This window comes from Beta vulgaris, chromosome 9 (genome assembly GCF_026745355.1).
Source record: "Beta vulgaris subsp. vulgaris cultivar EL10 chromosome 9, EL10.2, whole genome shotgun sequence".
In the NCBI taxonomy this organism is placed as follows: domain Eukaryota; kingdom Viridiplantae; phylum Streptophyta; class Magnoliopsida; order Caryophyllales; family Amaranthaceae; genus Beta; species Beta vulgaris.
Genome location: NC_079210.1, coordinates 41,832,939 through 41,852,185, shown reverse-complemented (window position 1 = coordinate 41,852,185; position 19,247 = coordinate 41,832,939). Strand labels below are relative to the sequence as shown.

The window sequence follows — 19,247 nt, the reverse complement described above, 5'->3', positions numbered from 1 at the left end:
GAACTTGTTCTAAAAGAAGAAAAAAATAATAAGTAGGAACTTAATTTTGTGCAAAATTTTGTGTGCATTGGTGTTCTTGATGTAGTGTCATAGGGGATGCATCAGGCTGAATGCCTAAATGGTCGGTCGATGAACGAGATAAATGCTTGATTGGTCGGTCTGGTGAGTTTGCAGCTTATTAAGTTATGCCATGTGCCTGCTGCTGATATGGTGTGTGGCCTTGAGATTGGGAATACGGGGTTTTGCAAAAATTGTCCTAGGAAGGAGAAAGCAAAGTTTCAAGTTCCTAGATCTATTGAGCACCACAGGTAGAAATGGCAACGGGTTGAATATGGACCGAATTATGCATAATTCGACTCTGATCCTACAGAAAGTCGGATTTCAAACCCGACTCCGACATCCAACTAGGAAAATCCGAATCCGATCCAGCTTTTTCTTTCTCCGCATCTTTTTATTCTATAGTACAAATATTCTAATCATTAATTTTTTTTAACAATCATATGAAAATCTTATATAATACAAATGCTAATCATTATTATTTTTTTTAACAATCATTTCTTCAATGTAAAAACCTTATATAATAAATTGCATCAAAGTCGGAGTCGGACTAAAAATACATAATACATCAATTTAAATAAGGACTAATTGCCTTCAAATCGGAGTCGGATTTGGATGCCGAATTTTTATTATGCGATCCAACTTCAACCCTCCTCCGACTTGGAGTGGTACTTTTTAAACGGAGTCAGAGTCGGACCAGATTATTTTCTCCCGATTGGAACTGATCAAGGTTGGATACGGAATAGATTATCATCCCTACTTTTCAGGTCAAATTCGGCTCCTAAATAGGGTTTTAGGGTACTTTTTGTTTTTAAAAGAATTTTTCATGTTTTAAAATATATTTTCAGATGTGTTTTTTTAAATAAACGTTTTAAGTTGTTTACATATATTTTTGGATTTAATTTATACTTAATATTGAATTTAAAGTATGTTAGAGGTGGTTTTAAAGGTTTTAGAGCACAAAAACTTTAACAAGAGAAATCTGAACAGAGAGACTAGATAGGAGGGTAAACCAACTTGCTTGGAGCATAGAGGAATTTAGGTGGCACAAACAGATTAACCCACTTCATTAACTCTTCGCTTTAATCTTTGAGGGAATGATTTGAGAATGCAATTAAAATTGGAAATGCTTAAGATCATATGAACCATAAAATCCAATTCCTCAATATTTTGTAAATGCATGAACAATGTGATTATGTGAAGTGGGTGTAGTTTTGACAAATAATCAGGTGCGAATAACGAAAGAGGAAGGAACGGAATGGAGTAGTAGATGATATCTCATATTTATAAATAGACTTTAAGTGTATTTAGGCTGCATTTATAGTTGATATTAATTTAGGTGCATATTTGCATGATTTACTCAAGTTTTGCTTTACTTCTCTTCATTTGCTTGTTTTGATGAATTTCATGTGATATCAAAGCAAATAGATTATGGTTGGCTAAGCTTGAGTGGAAAAAAAACATGAATAAAGAAGGTAAATTGCATGAGGATTACAAAACATCTCTTTGGAACGAATTTGGGCTAGAATGAAGCGAACCATCACTCCAAGAAACGTGAAAACTGACTTTTATACACTCCTTTACTCATAACCTATGATACATAAATGATAATGGATTGATTCCAATAGGGTTGGAAAGTAGACTTGAATATCTTTCGAACGACTCATCACACGCTGAATTTCGACTAGAGACGAGAAAGTTATGAAGGTTTGAAAATGAGCAGTTTTGGTGTTTGTTGCGGGCCCGATCGAGCGGATCGATGTTTTACTTATTTATACGGGTTTTGACCTGACAACCGCCCCACCGGGCGGGATCCGGCCCAGTAGGCCGGACGGGGTGATTTTTATGCGGCTTGAAGCGCGTGTTGCACTCTTTATGATTTGAATATAAATACTTTTTCTTATGATCATTTCAGTCATTAGTTTTCTAAGCAATTATATTCTCTCAAGAACCCTACTTTATTCTACTTTACAAATTCATTCAAGATTTAATAGAGTAATTGTTATCAATATTCGTTCTTCAATTGGGTATTATTTCTCATCCCTTACTATTCCTTTTTCAATTCTTCTTTGTTATTCCATCATGTTGCAATCTTATTTAATTATGATTATGTTTAATTTTTTCCAATTATGTGTGAGTAGTTTAATTTCTAGGGATTGGGGATCTTTGTATGCATATGAAGGATTGATTGAATGATGTTAATTCATTAATTTGTTTGATTCTTGCTATTGAGTTATTTTCGTTAATTTACAAGTTTGACCAAATGTGTTGATTATTGTTGCAATACAAAGTTATAGACCGAGATATAAGATTTTGTATAGGTTCTCAATAGTAGGCTTAGCGATCTATGACCATGCGAGAGCGGCATAGTGAGCTTCGAGGGAGACAATGTTCGAGAGAAATTACATGTTCTCTAGTTAGATTATTTCCCGTCAGTGGGGGTGTGCTGGAGGCACTAGTAGAATAAATGCTATTTGTTGCGGTCAAAAAGTGACCTATTGCTGCGATTTTGGGCGCGCAGCAATTAAGGGGGCAACAATAGGTAATAATTATATTGTTGCGGTTTAAAACCGCAGTAATATATGTCAGATATTGCTGCGGTTTTCTATGCCAAACCGCAGCAATATAATTATGTGTTATCAGTTTATAAGAGAATATTGTTGGGGTTTTAGCCTAGAAACAGCAGTAATATTCCTTTTTTTATTATTTACTTAAGTATATTGCTACGGTTTTGACCTAAAAACCGCAGCAATATGTTAGAAGACAGGTAAATTTTTTTTTTTTTGCTATTAAATTTGAAAAATTAGAAGCAGACTATCCACCAATTTCACATAACAAATGAGCATCTTATCTTTCAAGATAAGACCACATTCATTCACAATGAAACTAACAATAAATCAAAAAAATTGAAACTCCTAACATTAGATTATAACAGTAAGATGATGAAAATTATAATAATATCTAAAATCAAAGAACTAAATCTAAAAATTATAACAATACAAGAAGAAAATCGGAAAATCAAATCTAAAAAAAAAAAACTAAAACCGAAGAATTAAATTTAAGAAAAAAAAGAACTAAAACACACCCAAATCTGCTTTGCTGGGGTTTCGTGTGTAATTCAAATCATTTCATTGTTTTTGCCTTAGCATTGTTATCATAAAACTAGCTCATGCATTAGCGTTACATATGGACACATTAGCTATTATCTGAACGCACCCTGCATCGTGACATCTAGTATATCTTTTGGCTCCACTCTTTCTTCTTTACTTGTGTGCGTCCAACCAAGTTTTATAACCACGAGCGACGACCGACGACCCAGAGTTGTAGACCACGAGCGACGGTCGGAAATGGCTGGACGACGAGCGACGGCCGAGATGGCTGGACGACGAGCGACGGCCAAGATCAGTAGGTCGCGAGTGACGAAGAACGAAGAACAATGAAGAGGAGGAGAGAGAAAAATCGGAGATTATTGTGCGTGGTTGACGAACAAAATGAGGGAGGAGATATGGTAAAGTAAGAAGGAGGGAGGAAACCGGATGAGTGAGAGAGGGAAGGAAACCGGATGAGTGAGAGAGGGAAGGAAACGACAGTGAGGGAGGAGGGAAGAGGGAAAGAGTGAGAGAGAAATAGAAAACCACGCCTTAAAACCTATTCCTTAAAAAAACCCTAATAACCCTATTGCTGCGGTTTTTTCTAGAAACCGCAGCAATAGGTTTAAATAATATTTTTTAATATTATTTTAATATATTGCTGCGGTTTTTTTGCCAGAAACCGCAGCAATATATTTGGTCAAATAGTCAAAAATTTCGAAAAATTTCTGTTGAAACAATATTGCTGCGGTTTTCGGTTGAAACCGCAACAATATGGTTATTTTATATATATATATTTTTTTTACGTGATATATTGCTGCATATGGGTAAAACCGCAGCAATATCACCGCAGCAAATAGCATTTATTCTACTAGTGAGGTAGTGGTGATGTGGAAGATGATAGGGAGGGGAAGTGAAGAAGGAAGGGGAGGAATGAGAAAAAAGATGAAATATACCAATACCGTATTTTTATACACATATTTAGGACATAACTGGAAAATTTCAGGACGTCATATTTTTTTTTTTCCACAATGGAGAGGATTTCATCTCCTTTTAGCTTTCTCTCTCCTAAAAAAGGAGCTCCTCTCCATTGTAGACCAAAGCAAGAGGATCCTCTTAGCAAGAGGATTGAAGGAAATCCTCTTTTTGTATAGGAAATGGAGCCTCGGCCCTTGTGCTGAAGAGGATGATGACTGAGATGCAAAACACAGCTCTTTCCCTTTGTTTTGCTGCGTTTTCACAAGAAATGCTGAATTTTTTTTTTTCTAGTTGTTTAAGTTTGTGGGGGTATGTGTAAAGTAAGAAGAAGAGGATCCTCTTTGTTGTAGAAAAATATATGGAGATGTTAAAAGGAAGAGGATGAGTTAGTGGGAAATGAGGTGGAGGAAAGAGAAAATGAGGTGTCAAGAGGAGAAAAGGAGAGAGAAAATATAAGAGGAAGAGGACCTCCTCTCCATTGTGGGTGCTCTTAAGACTTTGTGTAAGGACTTTAGTGGGGCGAAAGAAACAAATAAAACTGGAGTAACAGCTGTAACACCCATAATCAAATAACTAGGGGTGAAAGTTCGGTGTACGGTTTGGATTATGGCTAATCCAATCCGATCCAAATAAAATTTGGATTTCAATTTTTCAATCCGAATCCAAACCAATTAGGGTTTGAATCCGATCCGATCCAATCCAATCCGAAATTTCATACTCTAGATTGGATCCGATCCGAAAATCCGATTCTTTTAAAACTTCAATTTTCGATAAAATAAATTAAGCACAACAGCAGCCTAGTAGATTTAGGAAATGAGGAATTAAGTGCAATTAGTGCTGTAGGGGAAGGATTGAAGTTCTATGTGTATTGGACTATGGAGTAGGTTTTTTTATAATAAAAAAATCAGTTAAGCACTTAAGCCCAATCCAGATACATAATACAAGGCATATTACTATTTGGTTATATTGGATTTTTGGATCCAATTACCCTTAATCCAATCCGATCCGAAAATCTAATTTTTCAAAAATTCTCAATCCGAATCCAATCCGAACACAGTTCGAATCCGATCCGAATTACTAATTTGGATTGAATTGAATTGGATTTTGGATTTTATTCGAATAACTTTCACCCCTGCAAATAACATTATAGAGCAACATACCCAACATACATTAAATACCGTATCATACCCACATTCAATACGAGTACAACTAGGGCTGGCAATGATGCGAGTCGAGCTCGAGTTTGACTAAACTCGACTCGAACTCGAAAACTCATACTCAAACTCGACTCGACTCGAAAACTCGCGAGTTTCAAATTTTCAAGCTCGAACTCGAACTCGAAACCTAAACTCGAACTCAAACTCGAACTCGAGCTCGAACTCGTTTCAAGCTCGAACTCGAATTCGTTTCAAGCTCGAACTCGAACTCGTTTCAAGCTCGAACTCGAACTCGTTTCAAACTTTTTGGTCATTTGATATAGTTCTATTTTTTTAGAAGAAATTCTTTACTTTGCTCTTTGGTCATTTTATACACTTTTTTTTTCATTTTTTTTAAAAAGAAAAGTACAAGTATTTTTTATAGGAAAAAATAAAGTTAAAGTTTCTTAAAAAAAAGTAAAAGTATAACATGGCAAGAATGAAGCATCTCACGAGTTTCTCGAGTCGAGTATTGAGTTGCTCGACTCGACTCGTTAACCTGTCGAGTCGAGTTCGAGCTCGAGTCGAGCTCACTCGAGTCGAGCTTTGACCGAGCTTTGACCGAGCCGAGTTCGAGTATCTCACGAGCTGTCTCAACTCATTGCCAGCCCTAAGTACAACATGGCAAGAATGAAGCATCATGCTTCATTGTTTTATAAGTTCTAGTAGTGAATGTCTATGATGAAATTTCTATTGTGCTCTCGAGAGCACGGTGGCATCCAGTAAATTTGTTCCATTTTTTATGAGTAAATGTTCTATTTCAACAAATGTTCATTTAAGCATATTTTTCAACAAAAAAAATTGTTCTATTTTTCGTAAAAATTATCTATTTTCAATAAACAAATGTTTTATTTCAACAAATGTTCGTTTTAAGCTTATTTTTCAGCAGAAAATTGTATTTTATATTTCGTGAATCTGTTTTATTTCCAATAAGCAAATGTTCTATTTTTGAAAATAATGCTCTTTTAAAACATTTTTTTCACCAAAAAAATTTTCTATTTTCTATGAAAATATGTTCTATATTTGATAAGCATATGTCTATTTAAGTAATTGAATTCTAGTAATATTCCACTTCAACAAAAAAGATTCATTTTCGTATTTGGATTCTGGTAATGTTCCACTTCAACAATAAAATGTTATTTTTCATAAATGAATTCTTATAATGTTTCATTTCAACATTAAAATGTTCGTTTTCATAAGTGAATTTTGTAATGTTCCACTTCAACAGTATATTGTTCGTTTTTGTATCGCAAATGTTCTATTTTGTATTGTAGGAGCACAGTTCTCATTGTGCTTCCGAGAGCATATTATTACTCTCATGTATATTTCCATCAAAGTAAAATGTTACAAAATCAACTATGGTTTAGGATGGAAGAAATTGGTAGATAGACCCTTGGTTACAAGATTGGAAATAGCTGCGATGATTAACAAAACACTAAGCAGAATGCCTAAGCTACCAAGAACCAAGTTAAGAAACCACATTGCACCAAATTTACAGGGTTTCTTAATAGAGATCCACATAAAACATGGGTAAGCAAAGGTAACTGGTAAAGCAATCCCTCCGATTAGAGGCGCTAGTAGGGGCAAAAATGGAGCCGCGACTGCTATGAAGAATACCAATGCCCCGAAAAATATTCTTAACCCTGCTCTTAGCCACCAGGTGCAGGGCTTCTTCTTGATTGTCACGTACCGCAGCTCAAAATTGTCGAAAACTAGCATTGCATAAACTTGAAATGAACATAGACTGTTTATGATGAGAAAGAAGTATATTATGGCTAGCTTCAAGTCTGAGCCATGTTTCCCATGGAATTTTGTATTCCACTTCCCTGCATTTGATATCTGAAATCCAAGTGTGTTTTTGTAGAAATGTCATTTATTTGTTAGCATTCAGGTAAGATAAGAATTTTTTGTGCAATGGTTAGTAATTACCAAGTTCCCATAGGCCGAGTACCTACTAATTGCTAGGGGAAGCAAACATATTGCTATTAGTGCATATGAAATTTTTACTCCTTTCCACATTCTTTTGTTGGTTGGATCTTTTGTGTTTGCTGGTAGAGTTCCCTGAAATATCACAGTTAATTCATTAAACTTTAGTTTTCCATCATGAGGTATGCTGTAAGTAAATGCAAATTGAAGGAAGAAAAGTTATGTTAAGAATTCATATTTGATAATTTCCTCCTAAAAGAAAGAGAAAAATTATCCTTAGTGGAAGACACTTATTGATGAACCCAACGCTTTTTGGCAAGTTTCAATGACATTTAATTTGTGTAATTATGCTTCCATTATATAATCCAACTTCGAAAAAGTATCTTGTTGGTGAGCTGGGTAGTTAACCCACTAGAAATAGAGCATTAAAAAACTATTAGAATTGATGAGTTGGATTCCACTATTTATTCATTTCTATTAGTAGTGGGTTGTTGACTCAGTGGGTAGATAAAGTTTTTTCCCTTTTAGGTGGTGAAGGTAAAAAAAAAATCAAGAATAAAATCCTATTTATCGCTTTATCCCCTTAAATTTGTCTAGATTTTATTAGACTTGATTGAACACCTCAAACTTCGTTTTACTTTATGTTTATACTTGATCAGTTGATTGTAACTGAGCAGCTCTGATACTTTTTTAAAAAAGGTGAAGCAATTTTGAAAGCACCCCATTTCAACTTTTATGAGTCTAAACTTTCATCAAATTCCAAATCCAATATTTCTCCTATGTGATAGTTTGTGCCTTTGTTAATGACTGTTAAGTATGGTTGGCCTTTTGCCTGAGCTAAGCATTCATTAATTAAGCTTAATGAAACTGGCATACTGCTATATTAGTACTACTTTAACTTTGGTAGTCATTAATAAATTGCGATGATGGGAAAGAAGTTTAAGTGTAATTTTATTGGGGAAACACTTAAAATCTCCATAGGGAGGCAATTTTTCTCCATGGGCAAGCAATCTCACCCTAAACTTGTGTTTTTGTCTCCAAGGTGAAGCAATTTTCATTACCACTCATTACCACCTACAAGGTGGTATTGGATGAGAATGAAAATTCACACTTTAGAAAAAATTTACCATTACCATGGAAATGGACAATGATATTTTTCACAAATTTACGCACAAATTCATTCCCATTACCACCATTTATGACAAACTACCAAACGGGCCGTAAGAGTTAGTACCACCTGCTAATCTATGGCTTACAAGACCTTCATTAATCTAAAAACATAAAAGGGTAATATCATATAATCATATTCATACCTGAATCTCAAGCACAAGGTTATGACCTCTGAAAGAAAAAGCAACTACCCCAATTGCCAATAGAACATCCTTGAATGATCTCATCTCAAGTTCCAACCCCTTAGCAGGGTGGCGGTATGTATATCCAGTATGTCCATCATTGCTGATGGATAAAATCCAGATAAGAGTGCAGTAAACCATGGCTGTGATCGCGCTAATTAGTGATACCCAAGCCACTGAATTCAAGTTAGGGAGCTGTGCTATAGCAATGGCTAAGCATACAAAAACCAAGTACCATTCTATAGTAGTTGGTGAGTTTGGATGGCAAATATCACCATTTTGACACAGTATATGGTATAGATGTTGCATTGTCCCACCACCAGCTATCAGAAGTGTTACACAGGTTCCTCCAGACAAGTACATTACTGGAAAGAGAGCTAGCAATTTCCCAAGCTTAGGACCTTATAACATACAAAAAAGAGTCATTAAGTTATATAGCTAGTCTCCTGTATACTATCTGATCTAGTCATACCACTAATACCCAATTAGTCTAAAATAGGGAAAAGAGGATGGACTAACCAAATGCTGCCATGGCTAGTTGGAGGTATCGGCTGCAGCGATAGCCAGTGGAGGATTCATGGAGTTGAGTAAGAAGCCAAATGGTGTAGAGTTGCCATATGAATGCCATTGAAAACCATGTGATTCCCCAAAACCTGAAGACGCAATGACATAATTAATATCTAAACTATTATTATAGCACCTGGACCCTTATAGTCTTATCTGGCTCATTTAGTCACATATAAACATAATGTACTCATGTACATAGGCCATGCAAGCAATGGAGCTCTTTGTCTGTTGCGATATGGAGATCTTTCATGTTTTGAAAAGTATCCAAGTATGTCAAGGATTATAGTTTCCTAATACTAGTAGAGTTGTATTTAGAAAAGTGGATATAGTTTGACATGTATTATATTCTAGGATTATGTTATTAATTCCTAGTAGGATTCTATTATTTCTATTTGGCTACAAAAATAAGCATGGGATGGAAATAATTGGTGTGGTGGAGAAAGAAAAACCCAAGGGTAAACACGGGTTCGAGCTTGGAACTTGGGATTCGGTTTTGGGTGATTAGGTTAGATCTGCAGAGGGATCTTGGAAGCCTTGTAATTCACTGTACCATACACATCATTGAAAGTCCTAGTGCATTGATTTGTTGTTTTTCTCCCGGTTCTCGGGTTTCCACGTTAAATCTTCTTGTGTGATCCTTATTGTTGTTTCTTGTGTTGATAGTGCTTAATTATTGCTAGTGAACATATAATTGAATATGCCTCTTATCCTAACATTGTCTAATTTCACTTTCAGCTAATAGATGTGACGTGGAACTTGGTAATTTCATTCATGTTTTATCATCATTAAGGAATTACTAACTTTTCTCAACAAGAATTTTCACTTTTGTACAAAAGGTGCCTCTAAAATAGATACTAGTTAATAGTACAATAATTAATTTGTCCCCATTTTTATGCAAGTGGAGAACCAAATATCAAGAGGAATGCAAAGCTCTATTGGACTTGAGCAAAGGCCGTTTCTTAGGCATATACTTAAGGAATGAATGGTCTGCCACTGATTATCAACTTGACTAATTATATCATGTTTGATATTTCTATATTCGAACTTAATGGGAAGATATAAAGATGTGAAAGCAAAAGAGAACTCGTATCTTGCATTTATGAAAATTTTCTTGCCATTCTATGTAACCATTTACTGACATTGACCAATTTTCTAAAAACATAATGGTCTTGCAAAATCAGTTGCACTATTATTACTAAACGCAGCACGCAATTGCTAAACATAATTAGAATATTTTAAAGTAGATTTTTCTAACATAAGCCATGTGATTTAGGTTAGAAATTTCCTTTTTAAGTATATATCCTTTTGCGTACCTTTCCTTTTCCCACAATCTCACCTAGCCAACACATGGACTTGTTTTATGAAAATCTATGTGAGGTTCATAGCAATTGCGTATAGGAAATGTCACTAAGTTAATTTGTATCATATATAAGAGATTTGGTGTAAACGAATGAACTAAAAAGAAATTTCATGGAAAATCACAGTATTTGATATAATCTAATAGGAAGCATTGTGCACACAAATTGAATTTTTTCAAGGAGTATTTACTTCCACTACTCTGTCTGATTTCCACAAAGACTAATCAACTAATCAACACTTTATGTAAGTTGTATTTTGTGGAACGGACCTTAGTAATTTCTTAACCAAAATCCATATCCTTGTATATTGTTCCCAATTAGGGTCGGTTCTTTTGGACATAAAATAACTGAATTGAACTGAACTGAATTGAATTGAATTGAAATGAATAGTGATATGTGAGAGTTAAAGTATTGTCCAGAGCTAAACTGAATTGAACTGAACTGAATTGAACTGAACTGAACTGAAAATAAGTTGGGGAGAATTAACAAGCCCTTAATATAGATGGGAAGGATCTTTTTAAATTTTATAAGCAATCAGATGCTTTTAATTTATTATGGTATATATTTTTCAATTAAAGTGTAGCTTTTAATCACTATATCAAATCAAGCCATCAGATCAAATACGAAATGTGACGTACATGTTAAACCTCATATACCATATTTATTTATTTATTTATTTCTTTTGACAATGGTACTCATATTTATTAAGGTTACATTATTAGCAATATCATGAATAGTAATTATTATAAAATTAATAAGAGTAATATAGATATTTAATAAAATGTTGAACAACCTTCTAAAAGAACATATGCACTCCTTGGTGGTGCTCCTCTATCATGCAAGAAAAAGCCTCATTCCATATTAACTCCATCTACTAAAGACAAACAACCTAGCAACAACACTATACCTTGTGTGTCATAAATAAAACTCTTGCAATGTAATAAAAATAGGAATCAACACGCTAATCTTGTAACAGGTATAGGAGGTCTTTGCAGAGATAGTTATGGTGGATGGATCAAAGGATCTAAGGCCAAGTGCTTTTGTAAAAATAGCAAAGCTGCGGAAATTCAAGCTATACTTCTTGGCCTTCAATGGGCACGGGAAGAAGCTTGGACCAACTACATCATCGATCAGACTGTAGCAAAGCTGTGTCAGAAATCAACTCCAGGGAGGAAAGGAAAGACCATCTAATCAGAATAGTTAAATTGTGCAGGATACTCCTAGACCAGGACGGAGGTCAGCTCATACATGAAAGAAGAGAAGCCAACACCCCAACTGATGAGTTGGCAAAGCGTGCAAGAGAAGACAATCGTAGTTGTTATGAACTCGAATGTATTTTGAAACCCTCCCAGAATGTTATAAACTTATTTTGCTAGATTACTACTCGGGTCCAAACTTGAATGGCCCAAGTAGAAGTGTTGTAACCCCTAACAGGATCTTGGTTTAAATTTAAATCGCCGCTTTAAGTGAAAAAAAAAAAACACGCTAATGAATTGATGCCCATTTCGTTTTATGAAAACACAATAATAATTGAATTATGTACAAACCCTTTAGAGAACCAAAGAAAGAAAATAATATACATACCTCAATCTCAAGATCAGACAATAATGTATAGAAAAATATATAGAATGATAAAATGTTACTCATAGGTACAAGTATTTGAAAAGACCACCCAAGTCATAACTAGTTCATGTTCTTAAAAAAAGGACTTCAATAAATTAATATGTATGTTTTGAACTCATGTAAGGTGATGTAACAATGAATATTACTTCCATATAGTATTGTTACTTTTCATTTTAAATTAATTAAGATATTGCATTCCTGTCAAAAAAAGATATTGCATAACATATAACAATCAGAAAATCAAATTTTTTATATGAAATCAAGATACATTAAATAAAAAACATATTAACACATATATACTAACCAGCCAAGAGTTGTAAAAGCCAGAGGAAGAGCAAGTGACTGAATTCCAAGCCCAGAAGAAAGCAAATGAAAGATGCAGAAATATAAGTTTCCCTTTCTTGATTCTGTGATAGGAAGCCATGCTTCTATTGGATGAATTTCTTCCTTTTTCTCTCCTTCCTCTTCTTCAACCTTTCTTTCTGATGAAAAACTTACGTTATAATTTTTATTATTATTACTGTTAATAATTGTATTATCTTCATAATCATGTTCTTCCAAAGGATTAATTCTAGTACTCCTGCTACTCTCATTGATAATGGAGATAGAAAAATGATCTACTGATGTTTTGGACTCTAAGGTGATTGAATCAGCAACAATGGCTGCAACAGCATTTTGATCTTTTAATGTTTCTTCTTGCATTAGTTGCTGTAAAGATTTATGCAATATAGGTTTTTGCATTTTTTTTCTAAAGAATATAATTTAGGAGTAAATTTTTATTATCTCCCTTTCTTTGTTCTTGGTAGCTTAATAGCTAATACCACCATAGTCTATATATATATATATGTATGAGTTTAATATGGTGATGGAGAAGCATTATTGAAAAAGAAATTAAAAAAGGTAATAATTTAGAAATAGTAGAGAATGAAACTATATGATTTTTGTTTAGGTCTATCCATCGGTTTTATGATGGAATCCTACTAAATTTGTATATAGTCAAATACTCTCGATTCCGACCAATTTGATATAAACATAATTGATTGTATTTAAATTAAACACAGAGACGATTTGATCTAACGTTAAAAGTCCGAAAGATGGTCTAACGATACATGAAAATATTATTCGGGCCTTTAAACTTATGTGTAGTTAGATTCTCTCACTCAAGGCAAGTGTGTAGGGCACATTATTCAAAAAGGTCATTAAAAATTCACCACTGCAATTCCACGAAGGAGTGTAGAGTTTTATAATTTGGACGATAATTAGGGTTGGTGTAGTTATTAAAGGAAGAGAATACTAGTCTTTTTAAGTAGGAATGTAGGATTATGCTGGGAAGTGGAACCTTTTTCTTGATGATCACAAGTGATGTAATTATGGTGACGTACGTTAAGATGTGGAGTCACTACATTACATACACAACACCTATTATTTCGTCAATAAATCTTGCATACTTATTATATGAACAATCTGGACATTGTGGAATTGTGAGTCAGCGGGCAGGCAATACAGTAGTGCTCCAGTAATGGGCCTATGAGTGTATAATAAATTGACCTTAGAGTACATGTAAATCATTCTATTAGTTTGTGAAGAATTAAGATTTACAAACTTCTTACCGACAAATTCATGGAGCAATTTGTACTAATTTCACCGTAAGATTTAGGAATATTCAATGCATGGCTAATTTAACTGGTGACGAAAGATAAAAATTAAAGTACTCTAGTTTTGGGGAAAAAAATTGTGTATTGCAATTGTAACTTATTTCATGAACCAAAAACATTAATTTTTACAAAATAATTACTATGTTCGTTCTTGTTTTTTCTTTTTATCTCTATTATATAAGGGAAGGGGGAGCAACAGTGTTCTATTTTGAAATGCCTATTTTACCCCCCTTTCCTTTCTAAATTACAAAAGGAATGTCAAAATCAAAATCGGCACTCAAAGAAAACTACCGAAAATTAATTTACAACACTCACTCACAAATTACTTAAAAGAAGAAGTTTTACAAATCACTCATACAATTGAGAAAATCACGTTATAAAAATCACGCAAATTAAATCACTCAAATAATCAGGAAACTTTATCAAAACTAATTAAAATTAACATACAAACTAAAACTACTAACCTAGAATGTCAATACATACAAAAACATTTACAAAAATTTACTTACAAATCACTATTCTCAATAATCATTCACAATTAATGGTGGACCATGATAAAAAATAGAGGTGTATTTGTAGTGAAATTAGTTAGAAGTTAGACAAGGAAAAAAAATTATTTACTTTTTTTATAGTGTTTCCTATATATAATAAAAATTTTACATATATTTGGACCTATCTTTTTCTATAATATACTAGCGATTAATTATCAAGGTAAAAAGGTTTATGTAAAATATCATTCAAGAATTAAGTACAACATATCTCTATTATATAAGAAAATGGGGGAGCTTTGGTATCCCCGAATGAAGAGACTGTGTTACCCCCTTCCCATTCTAAATTACAAATTTACTTACAAATCAAAGGGGGGCATCAAACAAAAATACCAAAAATATAATTATAACAATCACTCACAAACTACAACCTATGAATGACTTGAAATCAAAGTGTCCACTTTCTTTACAATTTATGAAGTACTGTACTTAATTCAAAAATCAACTAAAAAATTATAATATTAGAAATCATAAATAAATTCAACAAAATTTCTATTTTGTTCATAGAATTTAACTTTCAAAAGTAAAAAAATTAAACAAAAAAACAAAAAGAATGGTGAGAGACTTAAGTGACAAAAACTAAACCAATCAAATTTTGCAACTAAAAACCATTATACTTAATATGTCTAATTTTCAAATTTCGACTCTTATGCCGAAGAAAATCGAGTTTCTGTTTCGAAAAAAAATTCAAGCACGCATCGCGTGCAAAAAATCCTAGTATGCTCATATCGGAAGAAACCAAGGTATTTGCAATTTTTTCACTATTTTTTTTTTTTACTTTTTGGAACGTATTTTTTTACTTTTTACACACTATATGTGTTTTTAGGTGTTTCTCTCTTACTTCCCCTAAAAAAAAGTGAGTCCCTTTTACTTTTTGTTGTCTGAAATAATATTCTCTACCTGAAAAACCTTTGTGAAACATTCCTATTAGAAAGGTAGGAAGAACAAATACGAAACTTTCTTATTGATCTACACAATTTGATTTCTACGCGCTTGCCATTGCAGATGGATGATGGATTTAACAAGATTTCACATTAATATATTTTTACTTAGGAAAAATTGACAAGGACGATCCAAACTGTAGCTACCCTTCCATAAAGGATCCCAACTTTCGATTATTCCACAACAGTTCCAACATTGTGGGGGTGCTTTAATTTACAAAAATGTATCCTGACAGGTCAACCTTCAAAACCACCGCCCTTGCCACTCGTGTCACTCTCTAACATGTAGTGCCACCCCTTCCCTCGCCCTGATCAAGACCTCGTCCCTTACCCCACCACCCCATTGATCCCACCCTCAAAACCTCCTTTCATGCCTACTACTCATTACCTCCTCGTCATCGGCTCGCCAGAGATCAGCCATCCTTCTGATGGCCATTGCACCAACGACCCCAACTCCTCCCTCTCTTGCGTGCCTATTTCCCTCTCTCCCACATAATTCAACTTTCTCTCTTCCCCTATTGAAGTCCACTGCTGCACCTTCACCAAACAACCACTATCTGCATCCTTGCAACTCTGTATGGGTTGGGTGTTACAGGCTCAACGTAGCATTGACCCCCCTACCTCCTTCTTATCTTACGTCGCTCCCAGGCCCGACCCCGAGCCTTGTTGGAGGGGCAATGGCACAGGGCCAACCCCTACAAGGTGCACAGTCAGAAAAAAATTTGTTGGCGATTTCCAAACCCATATAATGGTGAAACCCAAAAAAAATTCGCAGGCAATTGTCAAACCCAAACAAAAAAAAGACGCGTGAACCACAGAAGAAAGAAAAAGTATTGTCAATTGTCAAACCCAAATAACGCAGTAACGCTTCTTCATCTTCTTCACTCTTCAATTAATTTCTCTATTTCCTTTCAAGATCCAAATTGAATCCTCTTTTAATCTCCATAATTTTCTCTAACTACCATTAATCATGGAAATTTTTCGTAATTCCCAAAATATAGTTGTTAACCTCCTCTTAATTATAGCAACAAGATTTTTTTTCTGCAATTTAATAGGGGAAAATTGTATTTGTATAATACATTACTCATAAATTTTAATCTCAATTAATTGAAATTATTAATTAGAAATTGTGAAATTAAGAATTGTTTTGGGTAATTTTGGCTGACTGTCGATAGAAGATTGTCGGATTCTGTCGAGCCCCATTCCGATTTCTCTGCCTTACGAGTCATGACGGTGATCCGGCCCCGTTCCGGCGTTCCGACGATAGTCGTGGTTCGCTGCTGCCTCAGTGCTCTGCCTCCCGGATCTCTTACACATTGATCAAGGTGTTATCATTTCATCATCTAAGTTTCTTGTAATATGATTTGAGTGTTTGATTTATTTTCTTATGTGCAAATATGTTGCCTAAAAAGTATTTATCTGGAAGTGAAAAAAGGAAAAAGAGAAAAATAAAAGTTGTTGAAGAATTACTAACATCAAAACAACTTGCTATTAACAGATTTGTTGTTAGAAATGTAGTTCATGAGAATTTAGATCACCCAAATAAAAATTTGAATGAAGAAGTCAATGACAATAATGAAAATAATGGCCCAAATGAGCGTAATGATGTTTAAAATGAGCTTAATTTGACAGGTGATGTGCCAAATATATCTAATGTTTTTGTTGATATTGACATTGATGTAGAGCCAAAGCAAACAATTCCTACTAATAGTGGCATTGACAAAGAACAAGGAATTCCTTTTGTGGATATTTATGATCCTAGGAATTGGACTAATCTTGATAGCAAAATAAGAAAAATTATAGTTGAAAAGGAGACTACAAGAGAACTAAAACTTGACTTTCCTCTTGATGATAATAATAAGCATTTTCCATATACTTGCTTATTATTTTAGGAAGTTGAACAATGGTGAGAGTAGTGATAGAAAATGGTTGGTTTATTCTAAACATATTGACAAAGTATATTTTTTTTAATTTGTTGCAAGTTGTTCAATTCTATTACTAACAAAAATTTGTTAGCAAATGAGGGTTTATGTGATTGGAATCATATTATTGAAAGGCTCAAACAACATGAAAATAGCACTGAGCATATGAATAATATGTTTACTTGGAATAATGACATGAGAGTAAGGCTAGATAAGAATGAAACAATTGATAAGAACTTGCAAGAAGCTATTATGAAAGAGAAAGATCGATGGAGGCAAATTTTCGTTAGAATATTTTCGGTTGTGAAATGTCTTGCTACTCATAATTTGGCTTTTAGAGGATCCAATGAAAAACTATATCAAGATAGTAATGGTAATTTCTTAGGATTTATTGAGATGATTGCGGAATTTAATGTGATAACGCAAGATCAGGTTAGACGCATTTCAAATCGTAAAATTCATTATCATTATCTTGGGCATAAAATTCAAAATGAATTGATCTCCCTTTTGGCCCAAAGCATGAAGAGTTCGAAAACCAATACTATCAAAGAAGCAAAATATTTTTCCATAATTCTTTATTGTACTCTTGATATTGCTCATCAAGAACAAATGACTTTGATAATACGATGTGTGAATATGACAACAAAAAATATAAACACTGAGGAGTGCTTTTTAGAGTTCGTGGAGGTGAATGACACATCGGGACTGAGACTTTTTATTGAATTAAAAAATATTTTAAAGTCTCTTGATTTTAATGTTGATGATATAAAGGGTCAAGGTCATGATAACGTCTCCAATATAAAAGGAAAGTACCAAGGTGTACAAAAATGTTTACTTGAAATAAACCCAAGAACATTATATATGCCTTGTGCTTGTCATAGTTTAAATCTTGCTCTTAGCGACATGACACATTCTTGCACTAGATCTATTTCATTTTCTGGAATTTTTCAACGCTTATATAATTTGTTTTTTGGTTCTACAAAAAGATGGAAAATATTTCTTGATAATGTTTTCGATCTTACTTTGAAATGTTTATCTAATACTCGTTGGGAAAGTCGAATCAAAAGTGTTAAAGCTATTATATTTCAAGCTCTCCAATTAAGATTGGCTTTGTCGATTTTATATGATTCTTGTGGTAATGATTGCAAAATCAAAGAGTGAATCAAAGTCTTTATATAATGCACTTGGGAGTTTTGAATTTTTGCTTGGTATGGTTATATGGTATCAGACTATTTGTTATAAATAAAGTAAGCAAGAAATTGCAATCTCAGTTCATGTGTATCGACACCATCATAGACTAAGTTGAAGTTATGTTGTCATAATTTGAAAAGTTTAGATATAAAGGTTTCACTTCTAGTATGAATATTGCTAAAAGTATCGCACTTGACATGGATGAAGAGCCTATACGCTTTTGACAAAGCGTCGTGTTATTAGAAAAAAATAGTTTGATGAAAATAATCAAGGGGATGAACAAAACCAGTCTCCTGAAGAACTATTTAGACTTGAGTATTTTTTGGTGGTTGTGGATATGACAACTACTTCTTTGGAAAGCAAATTTGAGCCGCTAAAAACTTTTGAAATTATTTTTGGATTTTTGTTCGATTCAAACAAGTTGAGAACATTGGATGAAAAGGAATTGAGAGAATGTTGTGGTATTTTTCACTCTGTTTTTCTCGTGGTGATTCATTCGATGTTGATTTAAATGATTTTACTCAGAATTGAAAGTGTTACAATCTACTTTGCCAAATAAAATAATGTCAGCCACTGAAATTCTTGAGTTCGTCAAATTTGCAGATTTCTATCCAAATACTTCAATCGATTATAGAATCTTTTTGGCAATTCCGATGACTGTGGCATCGGCTGAAAGAAGTTTTCAAAGTTAAAGTTGATCAAAACCTACTTCAATCATCCATGTCACAAGAACGGTTGAATGGTCTTGCAGTTTTAGCAATCGAGAAGGAGCTTTTGGAAAACATTGAAGTTGAGGTTATCATTAATGATTTCGGATCTTGGAATGCTCGTAGAACCAATTTTT

The 19,247-nt window shown here is 33.8% G+C and overlaps 1 protein-coding gene across 1 annotated transcript; it reads right to left on the bottom strand.

Annotated features, from left to right (window-relative positions):
- Nucleotides 1-6,579: 6,579 nt before the first annotated feature.
- On the bottom strand, nucleotides 6,580-12,966 carry LOC104903855 (lysine histidine transporter-like 7). Its single transcript, XM_010691980.4, has 5 exons — nucleotides 12,451-12,966; nucleotides 9,118-9,251; nucleotides 8,560-8,999; nucleotides 7,250-7,381; nucleotides 6,580-7,159 (listed from the first exon to the last, which is right to left on the bottom strand). Exons 1-5 carry the CDS (start codon nucleotides 12,885-12,887, stop codon nucleotides 6,677-6,679), a joined length of 1,626 nt encoding a protein of 541 aa, XP_010690282.1. The 5' UTR covers nucleotides 12,888-12,966; the 3' UTR covers nucleotides 6,580-6,676.
- Nucleotides 12,967-19,247: the final 6,281 nt, after the last annotated feature.